The 18,857-nt window shown below is 38.7% G+C and overlaps 1 protein-coding gene across 1 annotated transcript; it reads right to left on the reverse strand.

The window, feature by feature from the left end:
- Window positions 1-1,085: 1,085 nt before the first annotated feature.
- Window positions 1,086-17,535, reverse strand: sema7a (semaphorin 7A (JohnMiltonHagen blood group)). Its single transcript, XM_079809064.1, has 14 exons — window positions 17,283-17,535; window positions 16,935-17,068; window positions 15,847-15,885; window positions 15,656-15,751; window positions 13,247-13,340; window positions 12,890-13,000; window positions 10,287-10,429; window positions 8,255-8,433; window positions 6,490-6,598; window positions 5,669-5,864; window positions 3,770-3,885; window positions 3,539-3,684; window positions 2,014-2,069; window positions 1,086-1,922 (listed from the first exon to the last, which is right to left on the reverse strand). The coding sequence occupies exons 1-14, from the start codon at window positions 17,401-17,403 to the stop codon at window positions 1,558-1,560; spliced, it is 1,905 nt and encodes a 634-aa protein (XP_079665190.1). The 5' UTR covers window positions 17,404-17,535; the 3' UTR covers window positions 1,086-1,557.
- Between the last annotated feature and the right edge of the window lie 1,322 nt (window positions 17,536-18,857).

Below are 18,857 nucleotides of genomic sequence, written 5' to 3' on the forward strand. Positions count from 1 at the left end.
TTATATTATATATTTAGAAATGGATAACAAAAAGAACTGAACATATAAATACAATAATACAATACACAAAAAAAATGCATAAAGTAAATAAATATTTCAAACAGATTAAAGTGCAAAAGAATTATAACGAACAATAGGTAACCCTTTACTATAAGGTCTCATTAGTTAACGTTAGTTAATGCATAAACTAACATTAACAATGAGCAATTTTTCTTTGACGTTAGTCAAAAAAATACAACTGATCATTGTTAGTTCATGCAAGCTAAGCTCAGGTTTTGATTTTAATAATGTATTCGAAAAAAGCCGATTCGAAAGAATGCTGTTCGCCAGCTTCTTTGTTTACAAGTAGTACGCGGAGCTGCGGCAACTCAAAACAGATTTTAAAAATTAGATTTGCTGCAGCCAGGGTGCGTCTAGATTTCTAGGCTGGAAATGAACACCATTGCGAATACAAAAATCTCAATGGCTGTTTAAAACAGAAACAGAAAGTAACTGCTTTGTTTATGGGGGTTACCAAGGCAACAGCTGCATTTCTGCTGTCCAGCGCCATCTGCTGTCAGAGAGTGAATGTGTATTTCGTTCGGGGTCACCTTCACTCGCTCCGCCATGCGTGCGTATTGGGCTTGTTTACATCAGTGCATGTGTCTTTTTGACGCCGAATACAGCCGTGTCGTGCTTTTCAGCGATTGATGGAAAAATATTCTTCAAACACATTCTAAAAGTCGGAATAATTTATAATAATTATTATTCATGGTATTTTAAAGTGCCCACGATACCAATACCATGCATGTTCACTATCGTGATATATCAGACCGTATCAGCACATGTCTAATATTATTATATTATATTATTTTAGTGCTGTCAAATCGATTAATCCAAAATAAAAGTTTGTGTTTACATAATATATGTGTGTACTGTGTAGAATTATGTATATATAAATACATATTTATATATAAAATATTTATATTATGTGATATAAATTATATAAATATATATACACAGGCAAATATTTCTTAAAAATACACATGAATGAGCATTCACATATACATAATATTCTACACAGTACACACACACACACACAATGTAAACACAACTGTTTTAACTTTTATTTTGGATGCGTATGTGGGGATGTGGACAATTAAATCGCGATTAATCGATTTGTAATTATATTATATTATTATACAACTAAATTGGTGAATGTCTTAAAGTGACTAGAAATGGTGCAGCATATGAAATATTTCTTCATTTTACTTCATAATATTTTTTTCTTCAGAAACATTCTACATCCTAAAACTGTCAGAGTATTTGCGGTCTCAGACTGGACCCCACCGTACACACTCAACAGATGGCAAGCGTGTAATTGCGAGTTATCTGCTAGGATGGATGTTCTTGCTTTTACTTCAGTGTTTAATTCCCTATAAACCTCACTTGATAAGCCCATAGTCTACACCCGCCAACCACTGGCACCCGTCAACGTGTTACTGATGGTTTTAATCAGCTTGCAGGTCAGAAATGCTGGAGGAAGGAAGCACTGACATTTATATAACTACCTTGACCTTAAAGCGAGCACAGATAGAAGGCACTAGTGACAGCTATTAACCAGTCCAGTGCTCTGAGCTTGAGAGCATGATTAAAAGCAAACTTAGGAGAAAGGTTGAATTCATTCACAGTTTTGGTGTAATCACGTTCATGGGAAATACATTTGTAATTGCCATACATGTCAGCCATCATTGATGGGATGAGGAGGAGGCATTCTGATTGAGTCTGCTGGCATGGGCTTCTCTTGTCCCCATGTTCCCATATATAAGTGGCATGATGGGAATCGACAGGGCAAGAGAGATAAAAGGGGACATCAGTGGGCACAAAGTGTTGAATACTTAATGGAGCTGTTGATTGTTGCACATCACGTCTGAATCTTCCCTCTGAAAAACATTTGTTAAAGATACATGAGTTAGGAAGATGGTTGTCTTTTGTCTTAAAAAAAACAATTGCGAGATTATTCTTATAACATACCTGTTTTTTGGTGACATACGTTAGTCAGTCCATTAGCAATGTTTTGTATTCCTCCTCTGAAACAAAACAGACAATTATTAAACAATGTTAGGGTGTTGTAGCAGGTTGCCAGGTTGTTGCTATGGGGTTTCTAACCCAGCTAACAGGAAATGTTCTCAGAACATTGTGGCAAGGTTCTCTCAAAGCTATGAACAAACGTTTTTCCAGTAATGTTAATAGAATATCATGGAGTAAGGTGCCTTGCTGGAGCAACATGGAGTAAAGTGCCTTGCTCAAGGACACACTGGTGGTGGCGACTGCTGTGATCGAACCAGCAACCTCCTGCGAATCAGTCCAGTGGTTTTACATCAACATTAATCCGGATACATTTGAAAACGATGTTTTCATTTTATAACGATCCTCCGTCCACACTAGCGTTTTCAAGCGTTTTCCAAAAGTTTCTCGTCCACACTGAGACGCTACTGCGCCTTACTGCGCATTTGTAAAACCTCACTGAGATGATACAGACATCATAAAGTTATCACACAATTCTTCTGGCAGGATCCATTTATTTAGCATCACCATTCACTGATGTCGCACTCACCCACATTTATATGTTTGGTCTAAAACGCAACTGCCCTTATATTTTACCGCTATGATATGAAGAGTGTGCAAAGTAACATATTTTAGCAACTGTGTGAAAGTGACACATATAGCACATAACAGGCACAATAGCGGTATTCAAATGCATTAGAGTGGACATGACCTTAGTACAAAGTCCATCTCACTACAGTGGTTCTACAATAACTTTATAAAGCGACGAGAATAGTCTGTGCGCAAAAAAACCCCTAAATAACGACTCATATAGTGATGACCGATTTCAAAACACTGCATCATAAAGCTTCGAAGCGTTATGAAGCGACGAGAATAATTCAGCGGTTTGGATCGCCAAAGTCACGTGATTTCAGCAGTTTGGCGGTTTGACACGCGATCCGAATCATGATTCGACTCGCTGATTCATAACGCTTCATGATGCAGTGTTTTGAAATCGGTCATCACTATATAATTAGTTATTTAGGTTTTTTTGCGCACAAAAACTATTCTCGTCGCGTCATAAATTTATTGTAGAACCACTGTAGTGAGATGGACTTTGTAACGACGTCTTTAGTACCTTTTATGGGTCTTGAGAGTGTAAAGTGCATTGTGCCAATGGAGGCCTTTCTGAGCCATCGGATTTCAACTAAAATATCTTCATTTGTGTTCCGAAGATGAACGGAGGTCTTATGGGTGTCCAGTGACATGAGGGTGAGTAATTAATGACAGAATTTTCATTTTTGGGTGAACTAACCCTTTAAGGGAACATTAGCAAAACGTTGATTTTGTTAGCTAGGTGGTTTTTAGATTGTTGCTAGGATGTTTAGGCGATTTTAACACATTTCTATGCAGTTGCTAGGGTGTTACTAAAGTATGTGGTTTCCAGGTGGTCTCGATCAATCAAAAATGACAGCTTTTTAATAATAAAAGAATAAAAAGATATAAAGCATACTTAGTTTGTGACGTGCAGCCTCGTTCAGTCCAAGCGCAGTATGGATCACGGGAAAGAACACATTCCTCACAAGAAGCGTTGTAGTCTTGACATCTCTGCAGGTCTAACACGGACAGCTGACCAGGATATCCTATAAACAGCTTCCTCTGTAGACAAAAACAACAGTGAATAATGTGCAACAGAAACAGCAGACTCAAAAGCAAGGCAAAAGCATTTGCAAGGCTTAATTACCTTCTCAGAGTCAAGTTTCATTGAATGTACTGGGGCCGAGCCATTGCACAGATGTGTTTCAGAGATGATAAAAGCTTTGGAGCCATTTTCCAGGATCTTGAGGATCCCTCCATTGTCTAAGAAGAACAAAAACAACGAGTATTGGAGTAAGACTGTGGTCTGAAAGAACCAGCTTGAACAAATTTCCAGTACTAAGTACATATAATGGAAAATGTATTAAGGCTGGAATACACTGCATGACTTTTGCATTGATTATTTCCTCGATTTGCGGTCTGGAGGAGTCTACGCTAGTTGCTGAAAATCAAAGTCAGTCTGCAGGTTTTGGGCAGTCGGAGTTGACAGATTTTTGCAGGAAATCGCATAGTGTATGATGGGCATTCCCACCCTGATTTTTAAGCTTAAGCTTTAAAGCTTTTAAGCTTTTTTTCATAATAAAAGCTCCACTGCTCTCGAGCCATGTGTCATGCTTGTCTCTCATTAGCAATCGCTCCAGTTGCCCAGTTTGTTGCCCAGCCCTAGGCGTCAAAGCTTAACGCTACTCACATCACGTCATGAAGTTACTCTTTTGGCGCAAGTCGACTTGCATAGGCCGTCTGCCGGAAGCTAGTTATTTTAGTTTGTAAAGTTTAAAAAAATTATATTTTTCTTACAAAAAGCCATCGCTTCGCTTCAGAAGGTCTTTATTAAAGGGTTAGTTCACCCAAAAATGAAAATTCTGTCATTAATTACTCACCCTTATGTCGTTCGAGACCCGTAAGACCTCCGTTCATATTCGGAACACAAATGAAGATATTTTTGTTGAAAGCTGATGGCTGAGAAAGGCTTCATATAGGCCTCCATTGGCATTCAGTACACTTACACTCCCAAGACGGATAAAAGGCACTCAGAACATCGTTACAAAGTCCATCTCACCACAGTGGCTCTACAATAATCTTACGATGCGACGACAATAGTTTTTGTGCGCAAAACAAAATCAAAATAACACCTTTATCCAGCTTGTTATTGCCTTCCGTGTGTGCCTCCACGACGCATGCGCGAGAATATGACGTAGCGCCGGGGTTCGAGAATCCATGAAATGCGCAATCTAACCCCATTTTGAGCACTACGCCGAGACCTAAAGCACGATCAATGTAGAATCCAACAGCTGAGATACGCGCGTCTTCCTCTGATTGTAAACAAATCACTTCTGGGTCATCTGTCCGAACGCCGGATCTGCGTCATATTCTCGCGCATGCGTCGTGGAGGCATACACGGAAGGCAGTAACAAGTTGGAAAAAGGTGTTATTTTGATTTTTTTTGCGCACAAAAACTATTGTCGTCGCATTGTAAGATTATTGTAGAGACACTGTGGTGAGATGGACTTTGTAACGATGTTCTGAGTGCCTTTTATCCGTCTTGGGAGTATAAGTGTACTGAATGCCAATAGAAGCCTTTCTCAGCCATCAGCTTTCAACAAAAATATCTTCATTTGTGTTCCGAATATGAACGGAGGTCTTACGGGTCTCGAACGACGTGAGGGTGAGTAATTAATGACAGAATTTAAATTTTTGGGTGAACTAACCCTTTAACCCCCTGTAGTCGTGTGGATTACTTTTATGATGGATGGATGTGCTTTTTGGGCATCAAATTCAGGACCGCCATTCACTACTTATAAAGCTTGGAAAAACAATGATATTTTTTTTTAGATAACTCTGATTGTGTTTGTCTGAAAGAAGAAAGACGGAATGCTTTAAACAGGAAAAAAAACAAGCATGTGGGGGGGGGGGGGGGGGGCAAGACAAAAGCCGGTAATGACAGAAGGGCCTTTTATATCAAGTGTATTGTTATTTTCTCTGGCATGAAGGAAGTCATCAATATATATTCAGAGATCTTGAAACAATATACAACATCCACATGTACCTGTTGCAAGCAGCAGCACATTGTGCATTCTTTCATCTGAAGCTTGGACTCGGTCAACGGCTATCTTGGTAAAGTTCTTATTACTTGTGAAGAAAGGTGTGTCCTTTTGAATGGGATGAATCCAGTCCTTCATCTCTGGATAGTCTTTAATAATACGGAGGGTGGGAAGCGGAATGAAATTGCTGTTTTTCACACACTGGAAAAGATGGATTCATAACAGTTCTAATGTTATTTCAGTTAGCATTGTTTGAGGTTATAACCATCTCATTGTTACATAGACAAAGGTCAAGGCAAAAATGACTGCGTATTTCCTCAAGTATAGGAGATTTAAAATAGCTATTGTGAGGAAACAATAGCCTTGGTTCTCCAACAATGTCTATAATAATAACCCATGACAATTCACCTTTGGGTCAAGAGTAAAATGATTGAGGAAGTTGTTGGGCATAAAAATACACAAAAATAAAACTTAGGAAAACTGTGAATTAAATACAAATTTGCAGTGGACAGGCTTCACTTGAATCAAAGGTTACTCAGAGTCAGTACTTTTTTTTGTTTTTGTTTTTTGTTTACAATGTTTTAATGTAAAAATATGATGATCCCATTGCGATGGACCCCTTGCGGCCCGCTGGGAGTCTCTGGGCCCCAGTTTGACTCAGAACACCAGTTGAGCTATTCAACACTAGCAAATGGAGAAATCTGGAAACAATATGAGACATATTGCACTTCCCTACATATTATTTTACCACAGTGGTTAACTGGGCAGTGCAGTGCATTACAGGGCAAACAAACAGAACATTGAGGACGTTTATGTTGTTGCTCACCGTTCCTGGTCTTGGGTGGGGAATGGCCTCAGTATAACCCTTGAAGTTAGAATTCTCAAAAACATAATCAAGATCCTTCAAGGAGTATATGCAGACAGCAGTAGAGTTCCTATGGCAATGTTAAAAGAACAGATTGTTAACACACATATGTATGCAAATAAATTAAAGTGATGGCTTTTTATGGGTACAATCTGCGATCTCTGACACAGTTTGTTTGCTGGCTTTCATGGCTGCAATTCGCTGTGTTTTCCACCCACTGGCAACCTGGGGTGTCAAAATACAGCTGGGTAAACTGGCAGTGGGCGGAATCGCACAGTCCAAAACAAAAATAGACATTCCAACACAGAACCCATTGCAGATTAGAATAACTGGCTATAGCATTGTTTTTCTGAGAAACAAGTAGGTGAATTTAGCATGTTTCCTAAATATCTGCAGACATATGGTATTTTTCTGCTTTAGTACAGTCGGCATTCACAGTGCTTAACCCTTAAAGACCTAGTGGCGCCTGACTTGCCTCTACTTTTGTTTTTCTCACCCATTCTAGCAGTTAGCATCAAGTGTCACACGGCATTTTAAATAGGAGAACATTAAGTTTCCATCTAGCTCATTTGAAGTCCCAATTTTACATTTATTTAGTCTGAGAATGGATTAAATTAATAGAATTTGAAGAAAAACGGCAGCAAAAATGTGGTGTTTTTACTGTGAACTCAAAAAGAACTTCATGAAGTTTGGATTTTTTCCTTACTAAGTTTTTTTTAGACTTCCAGATGAAATTTTGTCTACATGTAACAATCCCTCAGTAAGTTATAGCTATTTATTATAATATGTTTCTAGGCGTTTTTGAGTAAAAACAGGTGTATTTTATTTACTGACAATGTAGATGTGTCCAAAAAAGTTCAGGGTAAATAGAAAGATTGTTATATAATAACAGAACACTGAAACGGTGTAAAACTAATGATCAACAATCGTTTCTGTTTGGCTCAGGGGAACAACCCACAGGCGTTGGCGAATCAATGCTGCAGATTTTGATGACGCATCCACGCTCACCACAGAGCCTCTGAATAATCATTCGCGAAATTCTCCTCTTTACCGTGCATTTTACAGCATACAGATTGGATTAGCGGTTTAAAAGTTAAGAACTCTTTTGGCGTGTTTTGCTTGTTGCGACTCTCTGATTGGTGGAATTTTCTGTATAGCATCATGAATCACAAATTCTGCTGTTAAGCACAATTATTTAAAAAATAGGTTGGAATAATGCAGGCTGACGGCTTCAACAGAAGCAAATACCATCGATTAACAACCTCGTAGCTCACAGTAAATGCCCATTCACACTAAAGACGATAACTATAATGAAAATGATAGATATAGTTCTAAAAATCATTGAGTCCACAACACAACTATAACAGAGAAACAATATTGTTTGATCACTTTCAGAACAGCTGATGAACGATAAAAACATTGACAGCGCGTAGAAAAGACAAGTTATCGTTCGTTGGTGTGGATGCTAATATAGTTATCGTAATGGCTATCTTTATAGTTATCATTATTGGTGTGAATGGGGCCTTAAGGTTGTCTTTAACGGTTTATAAGTTATCATTAAAAATCTATTTCTCTATTCCGATGATAGAAGATGAAAGTATTCAAAAAAGCAGCTCTCATTTGAAAAAGATGCTAATGTTATGCTCTTCTCGAAAACGAAACCTTTGATTCCAAAAGGGAACATTCCTAACAAGTAACACAGAGTAATGCAGAATGCAGGGTTTACCAGCTGCTGGAGAAGAGCGCGTACACTCGCGACTCCATCCAGTCCTCGGCATGCTGGACGAACACGTCATGTAGGCGGTTGAAGTACAGCGACTCGCTAGGAATCCCACACACAAGCCGTGCCTTCAGGAAAGAAGTCCAGATATTCTGGAGGTACAGCTTGGGACCGCCCTCATCCACCTATGAGAGATTGACATCTTCACAGGTGGAAAATATTCAACTGAATTCCAAGCCCAGATATCTTCATCTATTCACATGCCATAGACCTAATTCAGAGAAGCGCTATTAGGTTATCGTGTTTTCAATGGCATCCGCTGTATAAAGCTCATAGATCATAGGTGTTTGTTGTCTACGGAATTTTCTTGTAAAGATTTTTACAATGTCAACACAACAATCCAAGAACGCATTAAATAACAGTACGACCCACTGAAGAGATGTGTCTATCCCTCACAGCTTCACTGTCATTCCCGTTAAAAATCAAAGATGGCGTGCTGTAAATATGGAAGCTTTCTTTATTTCTTAAAACTTCATACAAAGAAAACACCCAGCTAACAGGGAACGTTCCCGGATCTTCCCTAGCGTTCCGGCAAGGCTTTCTCAAGGCCAATTCACACCGCACAGACCAACGGCAACCGACACGTACTGATCCAACAAAAAATCCGACAGACTTGTTGGATCAGTGGTTTACCCCTGTCGGCGTCTGTTGCCGTTGGTCGGAGTTTGTTTTCACCTGAACATGTTAAAATCGCCATTTGTTGGGTCGTGAAATGTCTGCGCAGAGTGGTATGTTTTTCCAACAAACTCTGATGTAATCTGACCTGGACACGATTCTTTGCCATGACGATAAGGCAAGTCCCTTGAAAAGATTGCGTATAGGTGCTGGGCATGCTTAGTAAATTATCCTGGTAGTGAAAATGGCAGGTTTCTGGACAAATCAGAAGACAACTGCAGAGAAAGAGCAAGGAGATATTCGCGAGAGCACACTGGACAAAGTTTGAGCACGTACACGTAAAATCTGAGTGAAAGCAGAGCAATATTTGAAAGCGTGCGTCCTGTCCAGTAGGTTTTGTGCTAGTGAAGGAAATCCGAATGCGAGCGGAGAGATTTGTTACATGGATGCACTTTCGCGTTACAATAATGCGCTCTTGACATTTAACGCCATAGAAACGGTCTCAAATGAACTATAAAACGAGAAGAAAGTCGTGTCTGAAAGCTTCAATCTTTTATTTTTATTGGTTAAAATGAATGAGGAATATCTCGTATTTTTCCGTGGGTGCTCGACCATTTCCGTGAGTGCTTGAGTTTTGTTGTGTCCGTTGGGGCAGTGTGCACATGACATTGATTTTTCATAAAATTATAAATCCAATGGCCAACTTGTTTGTTGGCGTCTGTCTGTGTGGTGTAAATTGGCCTTCAAAGTTATGAACAAAAGTTCTTCCAGTAACATTAATAGAATGGGGGCGATCAAGGTGTTCTGGGTTCAGTTTTCAGCACAAGTGCGGCACGCTTGGTAGCGCCGCTTTGACTGTCTGAGCCTAATCAAAAACACTAGACTGGGTAAACCCAGCCTGATCTGCCAGCGATTTGATTTCGCCCGGCAACTCAGTCTGGAAACCCGTACACTCATTTCTACTGCTTCTGTTACACTTTTGCGGGAACCAATCACAGACTGGCTTATCCACCTTGCCCGCCATTGGAGGGATTATCACGATGACGGATAGAAAGCGATGGGTCGTTGCCCGTTGATCACGCCTCTTGTGGTCTGATTGGCTGAAGGACTATCCAATTCAATCTAATGTTGAACCTCTGCATGAGTTTCTGACCTTGTAAGACCTCTCTCTCCGGAATAATTCATGGTAACCCTAACAAGCAAATGCCTTTATAAGATAAGGCCATTCATCTTTCCTCAAAATGAGTAGGATTGCTTCTGAAGGTCACTTTTCCACAATAATGGTTCTCTCAGACATGGTGGGTACATGTAGGAAGCCTCACAAAGAACCATCACATATTTCATATCTAAGTGAGAAACATACCTTACAAACTCTGGCAACTCTAGATATCCAAGGATCAGCTTCTGGGCTCGTGTCCGGGTTTTTCTCACGAAATAAGACGTATATCTTCTCATTCAAGGAGTCATTTTTGCGCTCGGCCAGAAAACTGGAGATAAAAGTGGGTTCTGTGGGGGAGTCAGAATAAGTCATAAATTATTTTGTTACTCATTGCTAGTGTTTGACCGATATATAAACAACTACATCATCATGTTGATATGCTATATTTTAACTATTAAACTCTTATGACAATCACGGCTTCTAATATCTTCAATTGTTGCGTATACTGAGCTGCTGCAGACACATTTTTAAACAACTTTACTTGGACCCATTTACTTGGTCTCTTTAATTTATAAACCGTGTGGTTTATATACATGTTGCTGCTGATTGGGCTGACATATTTGACACACCCACCAAACAAGAGATATCTAACCTATATCTAACCCCTTTACACACATAGATATACATAATAAAGGCTAGATGTCTTACGGCGGAGTCTCTAACGTCATCACCGCTGGCCCTCTTGTCACAGGCAAGCTTTCTGGCGGGCTCTGTGGTACCTGATGTAAGGTGAGTGATCTGCACGAACACAAATACTCTTATCTCGCTGAAATCTTGACGGGTTTACAAATGGTTTGGTTATGAATAATTTTTAAATTATGAATAATTATTAATAAGGATGCAGCGTCATAACTACATCTCTGACGTTTACAACAAACCAAACTGTTTGAAAATCTGTAGAAAATTGAGTAAGTTATGGTTATGTAAAAAGTACACGCACCATTTTACAGAGTGAGCGAGCTGACTGTGACAAGATGGCCGCCAGGTGCGGACATCGACCTCCATTGGCCAGCAGCGCGGAAGAGACATCTAGCCTTTATTATGTATAAATATGATTGCACACCGTTTCCAGGAAACATGGGCTGCGTCCGAAAACCTATCAGTCAATTGCTTGTAAGGCAGCGTTTGTGCATAAAGGCAACTCACAAAAGTAATTTCCGACAGACTTTCTTAGGCAGGGTAACAGTTTAATGATCTACAGCGAAATAGAGAGAGCTTTAGTGAGAACTAAACACATATTTAATAACTACATTAGTAATTTCTCGCTAGAAATGACATCAGAAGTGGAAAATGTTGGTAAAAAAAAAAAAAAACGTACATTTACACACAAACTGACCAGCAAATGCAACTTTCGGACGCCATCTTTTTTTTCAGCTCAACTGTCACAGAATGGAAAGCACAGGATTGTGGGATATCAAAGGCAGCGAAGGATACATATATGCCGCCTTCAAAACTCGATCAGATGAAGGTCTCTCAGGACTCAGGAGACAGGAAGTGAAGCTAACATTAGATTCGGACGTGCCTTGGTGCCTTCCTGCCTTGAAATGTGTCCTCCGAAGGCAGCATTTTTCAGGTTTCGGACGCAGCCATGTTTTTCAACCCGGAAACCGTAGCAAAACTTTGCGCACCAGTTTGAACTTGAACGTGCCCCTGATCACACAGCGCTCACATTCTAATACGTTATTATACAGACGTAACGGTTTGCGAAGTATTGCGTTTGCTTTTATATTATAAGCAACGGAAAGGCAAACAATAGGCTATAATACTCTCTCATTTACTGTCAACATTCAGCTAATACGCATCTATATCGTTAAAACAAATCCAATAAATATTTAATTTCACAATCCTTCAGATATAATCGAATCCAGCCGTGATTTCTTCCTACATTAATGTGTTTCTGTGCGTGACGGTCGCTCCGTGCAAAGTAAATGCAGACAGGAGAGTAGAGCTTCACTGGAGATGCGACAAACTTTAAATCTTTGATTTTAAAATATGCTTGCTGCGCTATATTGAATTGACCACTCACCACTGTCATATAAATGTCATTTGCACAGTGCTGTATGTAAAATTAGTGCTTCCTTGTCTGTATTTGAAACAAATATGATTACCAGTGCGCACAAACTTACCAGATTACTGAGTGCCATGTTAGCCTACAATGTTTACTTCCGTATATTTTTAAACAATTACTTTATTTGTGAAAAATACTGTAAAATGATTGCAGAATCAAGAAGTTGCCGTCTACAGTATATTAATTTTATTTATTTTCATATTTCGAATGTATTAAATATGAAGTAAAATAAATATAAATGATTTATATTATATATCGGCCATCGGTCACCCTGCTCTCTAAGATATCGGCCACCAAAAAAAGCAATATCGGTCGACCACTACTCATTGCACATTTTTATTCATTTCAATGTGAGTTTCAAGTGAGAAACAGTGACTAGGGTGTATTTGGATAGCTGAAGCTTGGGAGTGCCGAAATGTAAGTAGGCACATGGTCAGCATTTCAGGAATTTCGCATGCTCAGCCAACTGTCAGCAAAACTATACTGAAGTGCATTCTCTATAGCATTAGAGGACAGATGCCGATTAGGCAGAGTGAGATCTACGAGTTCCTTATATCTGAAATAACCTTTCTTTGGGGACAATTGAGATGGAAAAACAGTTCATACTTAAAATACACGTTTGTCTAAAAATGCTTAAAAGTTCTCTTCTAGTAATTTTAGTAAAAATATGTGATTCTACCTGAGACCCACTGGTCATGCATCCATACGCTGATTCGTTTTCCAGCTTTTCTTCGAAACTGCAGCAGGGTTCCATCACTGTATAGAGGAGCTACTGCATAGAGGTCTCCATCTGAACATATAAAATTCATTCAACATTCATTACGAAAAAGCTGACACAACCTTTCTCGGATCTGTCCACATGCATTATAAACCCGAGGTATAAATGTATTATGCAAAAGAGGAGCACTCTCTGAGCAAGCAATACAAATACTCCATAAAAGCCTAGGTGTTACGCTAGATAAGGTCAACAATCCTCCAGCTCATCCACAAAGCCTAAGCAGATCAAAACATTAAGCGGCTTGTGCCTCTCATGTACCTGCAATCAGAGACAGGGAGTTTTGTGTATATGTGTGAGGTGAGATCCCGGTGCCTTCCACAACCTCAGTGGAATGATTGCTTTCTTTGGGAAACTTTGAAAAGAGAGAATATTAGTGAGCAACAATATGGCAAGCCATTTTAACATGTATTCAATTGAAAGATATCTACAATTGAACATGCAACTTCAGATATCAAGAACTTTTCATTGAATTTAAAGGGGTCATGAACTGAGAAATCTGATTTTCCTTGAGCTTTTGACATATAAGAGGTCATCATACTATAATAATATCGTGTAAGTTTCAGAACTGAAAACTTCCTTGTTAGTCCAAAAACAGCTTTTATTGTAACCAGGCCAAGAGAATGACTTGTTGTGGAATGTGCCTATCTATGATAGGTGAAAGACCACCTCTGCAGAAGAAAATCAACGCCTACTTAATCATTGCAACTTTGGCCCCGCCCACTGGCGTGTTAGTGAGATGACAAGGAGAGAAGAGCAATACAGGATCACTGGAATAAAAATAACATTACCTTCCAAAGGATCCTAATGCAAGGAATATGACTAAATTATACAGAGCTTTCAATGAGCTGTATATGGAGCTGTCAATCAAACAGTTTATCAGTGACTGAGTTCTGGACTCTCTCCAAAACTCCAGTTATAATCAACGAATCTCTTATTTACATTGTGTTTGCATTGTTAGTTATGATGAAAGCATTCATTGGTGTGCAGAAATTGAGTTACAATGACGAGATCACAGCATTCATGCGCTCAACATGTCTGTGATCGGATACAACGCTCATCACTGCAACCTTCCTAAATATTTATTTATCTCAATTAACATTGAGAGCTGTAATAGTAAACACTTGCTAAAAGTTTGAGAGAGTTAAACATGTAATACTAGCGATGTCATATGCAAAAATGTCAGCCAATCACAGCAGTGGGCGTTTACACTGAAGTCTCACAGCAGACACGCCCCTTCAGAGTGTTCAAATCAGAGGCTATCATCGTAATAGGGAAAATGCCTTTTATTTCTAAATTATGACAATTTTTTATTTAAAAATCATACTAACATTAGAAGTGCACCCTATGAAACAAAACAATGCAGTTTGTGACCCCTTTAAAGTTATGTTGTCAAGTGCTTACATCATTTTTTATATCAGGAATTCATATTTTTACAAGTAATAACTGGTTACTTGTAAACATGTGCAATGTTTACAAGTAAAAATTATCTTAATATCAGGAATTATCAACTAGTGAAAACGTAATTGCTAATATCATTTTCTGGGAATTATAAAATGTCAAATTGGCTTGCCACAGTAGAGTTCAAACTCCAAACTAATAAGACATTGGTTCTCAAGCACATATTTGAAAGTAAACATCACACAGATGTTTATTCATTAATACGTTTTCACAAAAGTTTATTTAAAATTTAGGGTAAAACAAGCCGAAACCAGACATATGCACAGCCTGTAGAGCCGCGCTTATATATTATTATTATTATATTATATATATTATGCTGTGTTTAATTTGTTTTCAGAATGGCAAACTTTGACTGCTCTGAGGTGAAAGTTTTGCGCAAGAGAGAGCAAGCAAGCAGAGAGAGACAGGGCATCTTTTTATTAAAATTACTAGCTGCAAGCATGTGCTCCCTATAAAAAATAAAAGTTAATAAATATATAAATAAAAGCAATAAAAGTTGCTGCATTAAATATTTAAGTACAACCAACTTGGCTGTTTAAGTCATTTCAACTTAAAGCTGCTGTCCGTAACTTTTTTTGTGTTCAAGATTTACAAAAATTATATAATGAGAATGTACAACATTAATCCATTTTCCAAATCGTGTTTTTGTCTTACCCTGAATCATTATGGTGCACTTATAATAAATGTTTATATTGGGACTATTTCCGACCGGTCTGGGAGGAAGCGCTGCGGAGGAGCACAGTGCCTGCGTGACTCGCCATAGACATAAACAGAGAGAAGTAGCTCCGGCTGCAATGTTCTTCCACAAGACGCATGCAGTTCTGTATACTAACATTACAGCACTAAAACTTACAGACTGCAGCTTTAAATAACATTAAATTGACTTAAATGGGTTGAATCTTCTATAACTTACAAAAAAAGTTGCAAATTGCAATGAGTATATTTAATGAGTTAAAGCAATGTAAAAACATATGTTGTCAACTTATTGATCATATAATATTTTATAGTAGGGCCCAATGTACTGTTAATATGAATACATTTTCCATATAGATTTTTCACAGGTATTGTTTTACCCATATTTTTACCCATAGTCTTATGGAAATTGTGTATGCACAAATAGAGTTGAGTCAAGATACAAATTTCTTCTCAGTATGGATATATAAATGGCAGAGACTGCCAAAAATGTTGCTCTATATATTTATGTCTTACCAGTTTCCAACACTTCGGGTCTTCTCCATTCGTCCCACATACAAATGTGCAGTTTTGAAATCTCTCAATTACGGTGACTACATTTTCACAAGAGCTCTGTATGGATGGATAGAGGAATATTAGTAAGAATGTTAATCCACAAAACTCCATTTGTTCTTTTTTTCCTCTTCTTCCAATTAGAATTTACTCACCATACCACATCTTGCTGAGTTTGGATCCAGAGTGAAGTTCTACAAATAAAAATGAAAAAAGCATCTGAATACATCGTATAGTTTGCATCTCAATAAATAGTGTTTTATTTTATCATCTCGGTCGCAAGATCTTCTGAAAACATATACAAAGCAACCGATCACATGAATGTTTTCTCACTGACCAATCACACAATTAACATTTAAATAATGTATTGTAACCACAGCAAGACAATAGACTTGTTGATGGAAAGAATCTTTCGTGAGCGCCTGATATTTCCATTCAATGCTTTTGTTTCATTGACTGAATTAAATTACACTGACAGACGTTGCTATGGAGAGGTCTTGTGCGTCATAGGGCTACACTATCTTATTATCTATCCACAATATATAATTTAAGGTAGGCTATTAGGCTCCACTGCCAGACTTTTCAATTAACTTCAGTCTTAACTGAAGGGTTAAAAATAATAATTTCTCTTTAATTTGCACCCAGTAAACACAGAACGTTTCCCTAACGTTCTCTATTGGTTGTGTTTTTGTAACCAAAAAGAGAACCTTCCCAGAACCTTCCCTGCAGGTTATTTTTAGATTTAATTTTTTTATAACATAGCCTATACGCAGGCTTATTTGTAGGCTATATTCCGTTACTGCGCGCCTCTGATCTGCACGCGCTTTCTTCTGTCGGTTTTAACGGTCATTTCGTTTTTTACCGACTGATTAACGTTAGTTTAGCGATCTTTATTGAATAATAGGTTATAATTAATAAATATACCACTGTGAATAGTGGGATTTCAGAGAGATTTGACACGTAATTGAAGACAACATGATGTCAACCGAGAAGTTTTTATTTAGCCTGACCAAAAGAGAGAAGTAGGCTACGTTCCGATAATTCAGTGGTAAGAAAACACTGCAATGTTATCCCAGTTAAAGTAATCTTTATGCATTAATAATGTCTGTGAATAAAAATAATATTTTAAAACCACACATTGTGTTGAAGTCATTGCTATTTGGCACAAGTTAAACGTAAAACCTGGTTGTGGTAACGTTAGGTGTCAGTGATACAAGTTACGAAATAAAAAGATTAATGTTACCTCCAAAATCTGACCACTGTCTACATCCAAATGCAGAACATTGTTTAATCCACCCACCAAAAGACTCTTCGATCCTTCTCGATGGAATAAGACTGTATGACTATAATTTGTGTCGTATAACAGTCGAGAATCATCTGAAGAAAAAGTTAAGACTGGGTAAAGTTATGTTGTAGTAAGATTTAATTCGTCACCTTTCTCACAAACACAATTTAAACAGCATCATTTGATATACTATAAACTAACAACTAGAGTCTATTGTATACGTGCATTTCTATAACACAATAGAATAGGCTACTATTAAAAATGGTATTTAGTCTGATTGCAGGGCAAATTTGTATTTTCTCTTACCTTGTCTCAGTGTTAATCTGGGATTATAAGAGCAAACCACGCACTGAAAGCACGCTCCATAAATAAACCAAGGATACGCCAAATTGCATTTGATGTCGACAGAGAAATATCGTTGTTTCATTGTCCCAAACGCTTTAAACCAGAGTAGGCTATTGCTCTGTGCTACTGCAGATCACATCGTAGACTGGCTGATTCCAGTAGGCTTGTTTGAGATGCGCCTCGCCTCGCCTCGCCTGAAATTCAGCCGAGACTAGGCGGCTGCAGTGAGGGGAGGAGTGAAAAAAGTGCTGGCAAGCCGGACAGTTCTCTCTTCTCGTAGTGGATCAGACACCTGCGAGATCAAAGGCGGATATCGCGGGATTCACACTCGTGCGCTTTGTTGCTGATAAACTTTCTGAAAAAAGTTCTGTTACTTTTATATGAAAATAAATATTATGAACAAGACACCCAAAGTTGTTGTTATTTATTTCCATTCGAAAGACGTGTTTATCAATCATTTTGACTTTAATTAGGCCTACATACATGTTTTTATATATATATATTTTATAAATATGACAAAATCACATAACCCACAGAGAGATCGCCTTTGCTAGAGAGTTTGGGAATATTCACACATAAAAACAAGATCTCAGAGTTTTAAAATCAAACATTTAAAAAAAAGAACCACGGTTGTTAAAACCAAGCGGCAACCTCCCGCAGTTTCTCTTGAAGCCAATACGGAAGTGCCTCAAACTGCAATTCATCGACTGGCCGCTAGGGACAGGATCCAGAAGGGAGCAGAATCTCATTGAGCCCCATGTTAAAATGCCCAACTTTAGAGCAGAATAAAACATGTTTACAGCCTGGTACAAATTGTGCTTTTGGTCTATACGGCTCATTTTGCCCTTCATGACAACTGTGAGGGGGGTGAATTTTTTTATAACTCATTCGTTTACATTATATAAAGCCTTAAAATTCTGCATAATTAAGGGCGTGGCCATTTCGAGTGACAGGTGGATAGCCATTTATCTGCTGTCTGTTAGTCATCGCGTCACTTAAGCTCCGCCCACGTCCCGCCTTTTTGCCCATTTTCTGTTATCCGGGAGTGACGCGCGATGACGCGCTGCCAAGATGGCGCATCCCTACTTTGCGCTTCAGAACGGCTCATCAGAATTCTATGGGTGACGTCACGGACACTACGTCCATATTTTTTTACAGTCTATGGTTTAAACCAATAAGCATTAAGCTGTGTCGTCAGCAAGTCGTTTCCCATCATGCTTTTGCTCCGCGCAGTCGGTGGAGAGCAGCTGCGCTCGGCTGCAGAATCCGACACATCCGCCTTTCGCTCGCGAGAGTTTTTTGTCATACGTCAGCATGACATCAGAGCAAGGCGGACCGCCCTCGGACACTTTTCTAACCGGCATGCATCTCGCGCTGATCACCGGTGATCGGTTCTGCGCAGATTTTGCTCATCTCAAACAAGCCTAGTAGCTCATAAACCCCGCCCATAATTAATGAGACTAATCAAATTACACTTCGATTGTAATTACACCCCCTCCCTCTCTCTCTCTTGTTTTTTAGAGAGGATTAATTAAA

Source organism: Gobio gobio (genome assembly GCF_949357685.1).
Source record: "Gobio gobio genome assembly, chromosome: 25".
NCBI lineage: Eukaryota > Metazoa > Chordata > Actinopteri > Cypriniformes > Gobionidae > Gobio > Gobio gobio.

Bases quoted from the DNA above. Each gene is read 5' to 3' on its own strand.
- sema7a (XM_079809064.1), bottom strand. From the start codon at position 17,403: ATGAAACAACGATATTTCTCTGTCGACATCAAATGCAATTTGGCGTAT. The intron at 6,599-8,254 runs GTAAACCCTGCA...ACATTGCCATAG, and splicing joins GCGCTCTTCTCCAGCAGCTG to GAACTCTACTGCTGTCTGCA. The intron at 3,886-5,668 runs GTACATGTGGAT...TGTTCTTCTTAG, and splicing joins TGTGCTGCTGCTTGCAACAG to ACAATGGAGGGATCCTCAAG.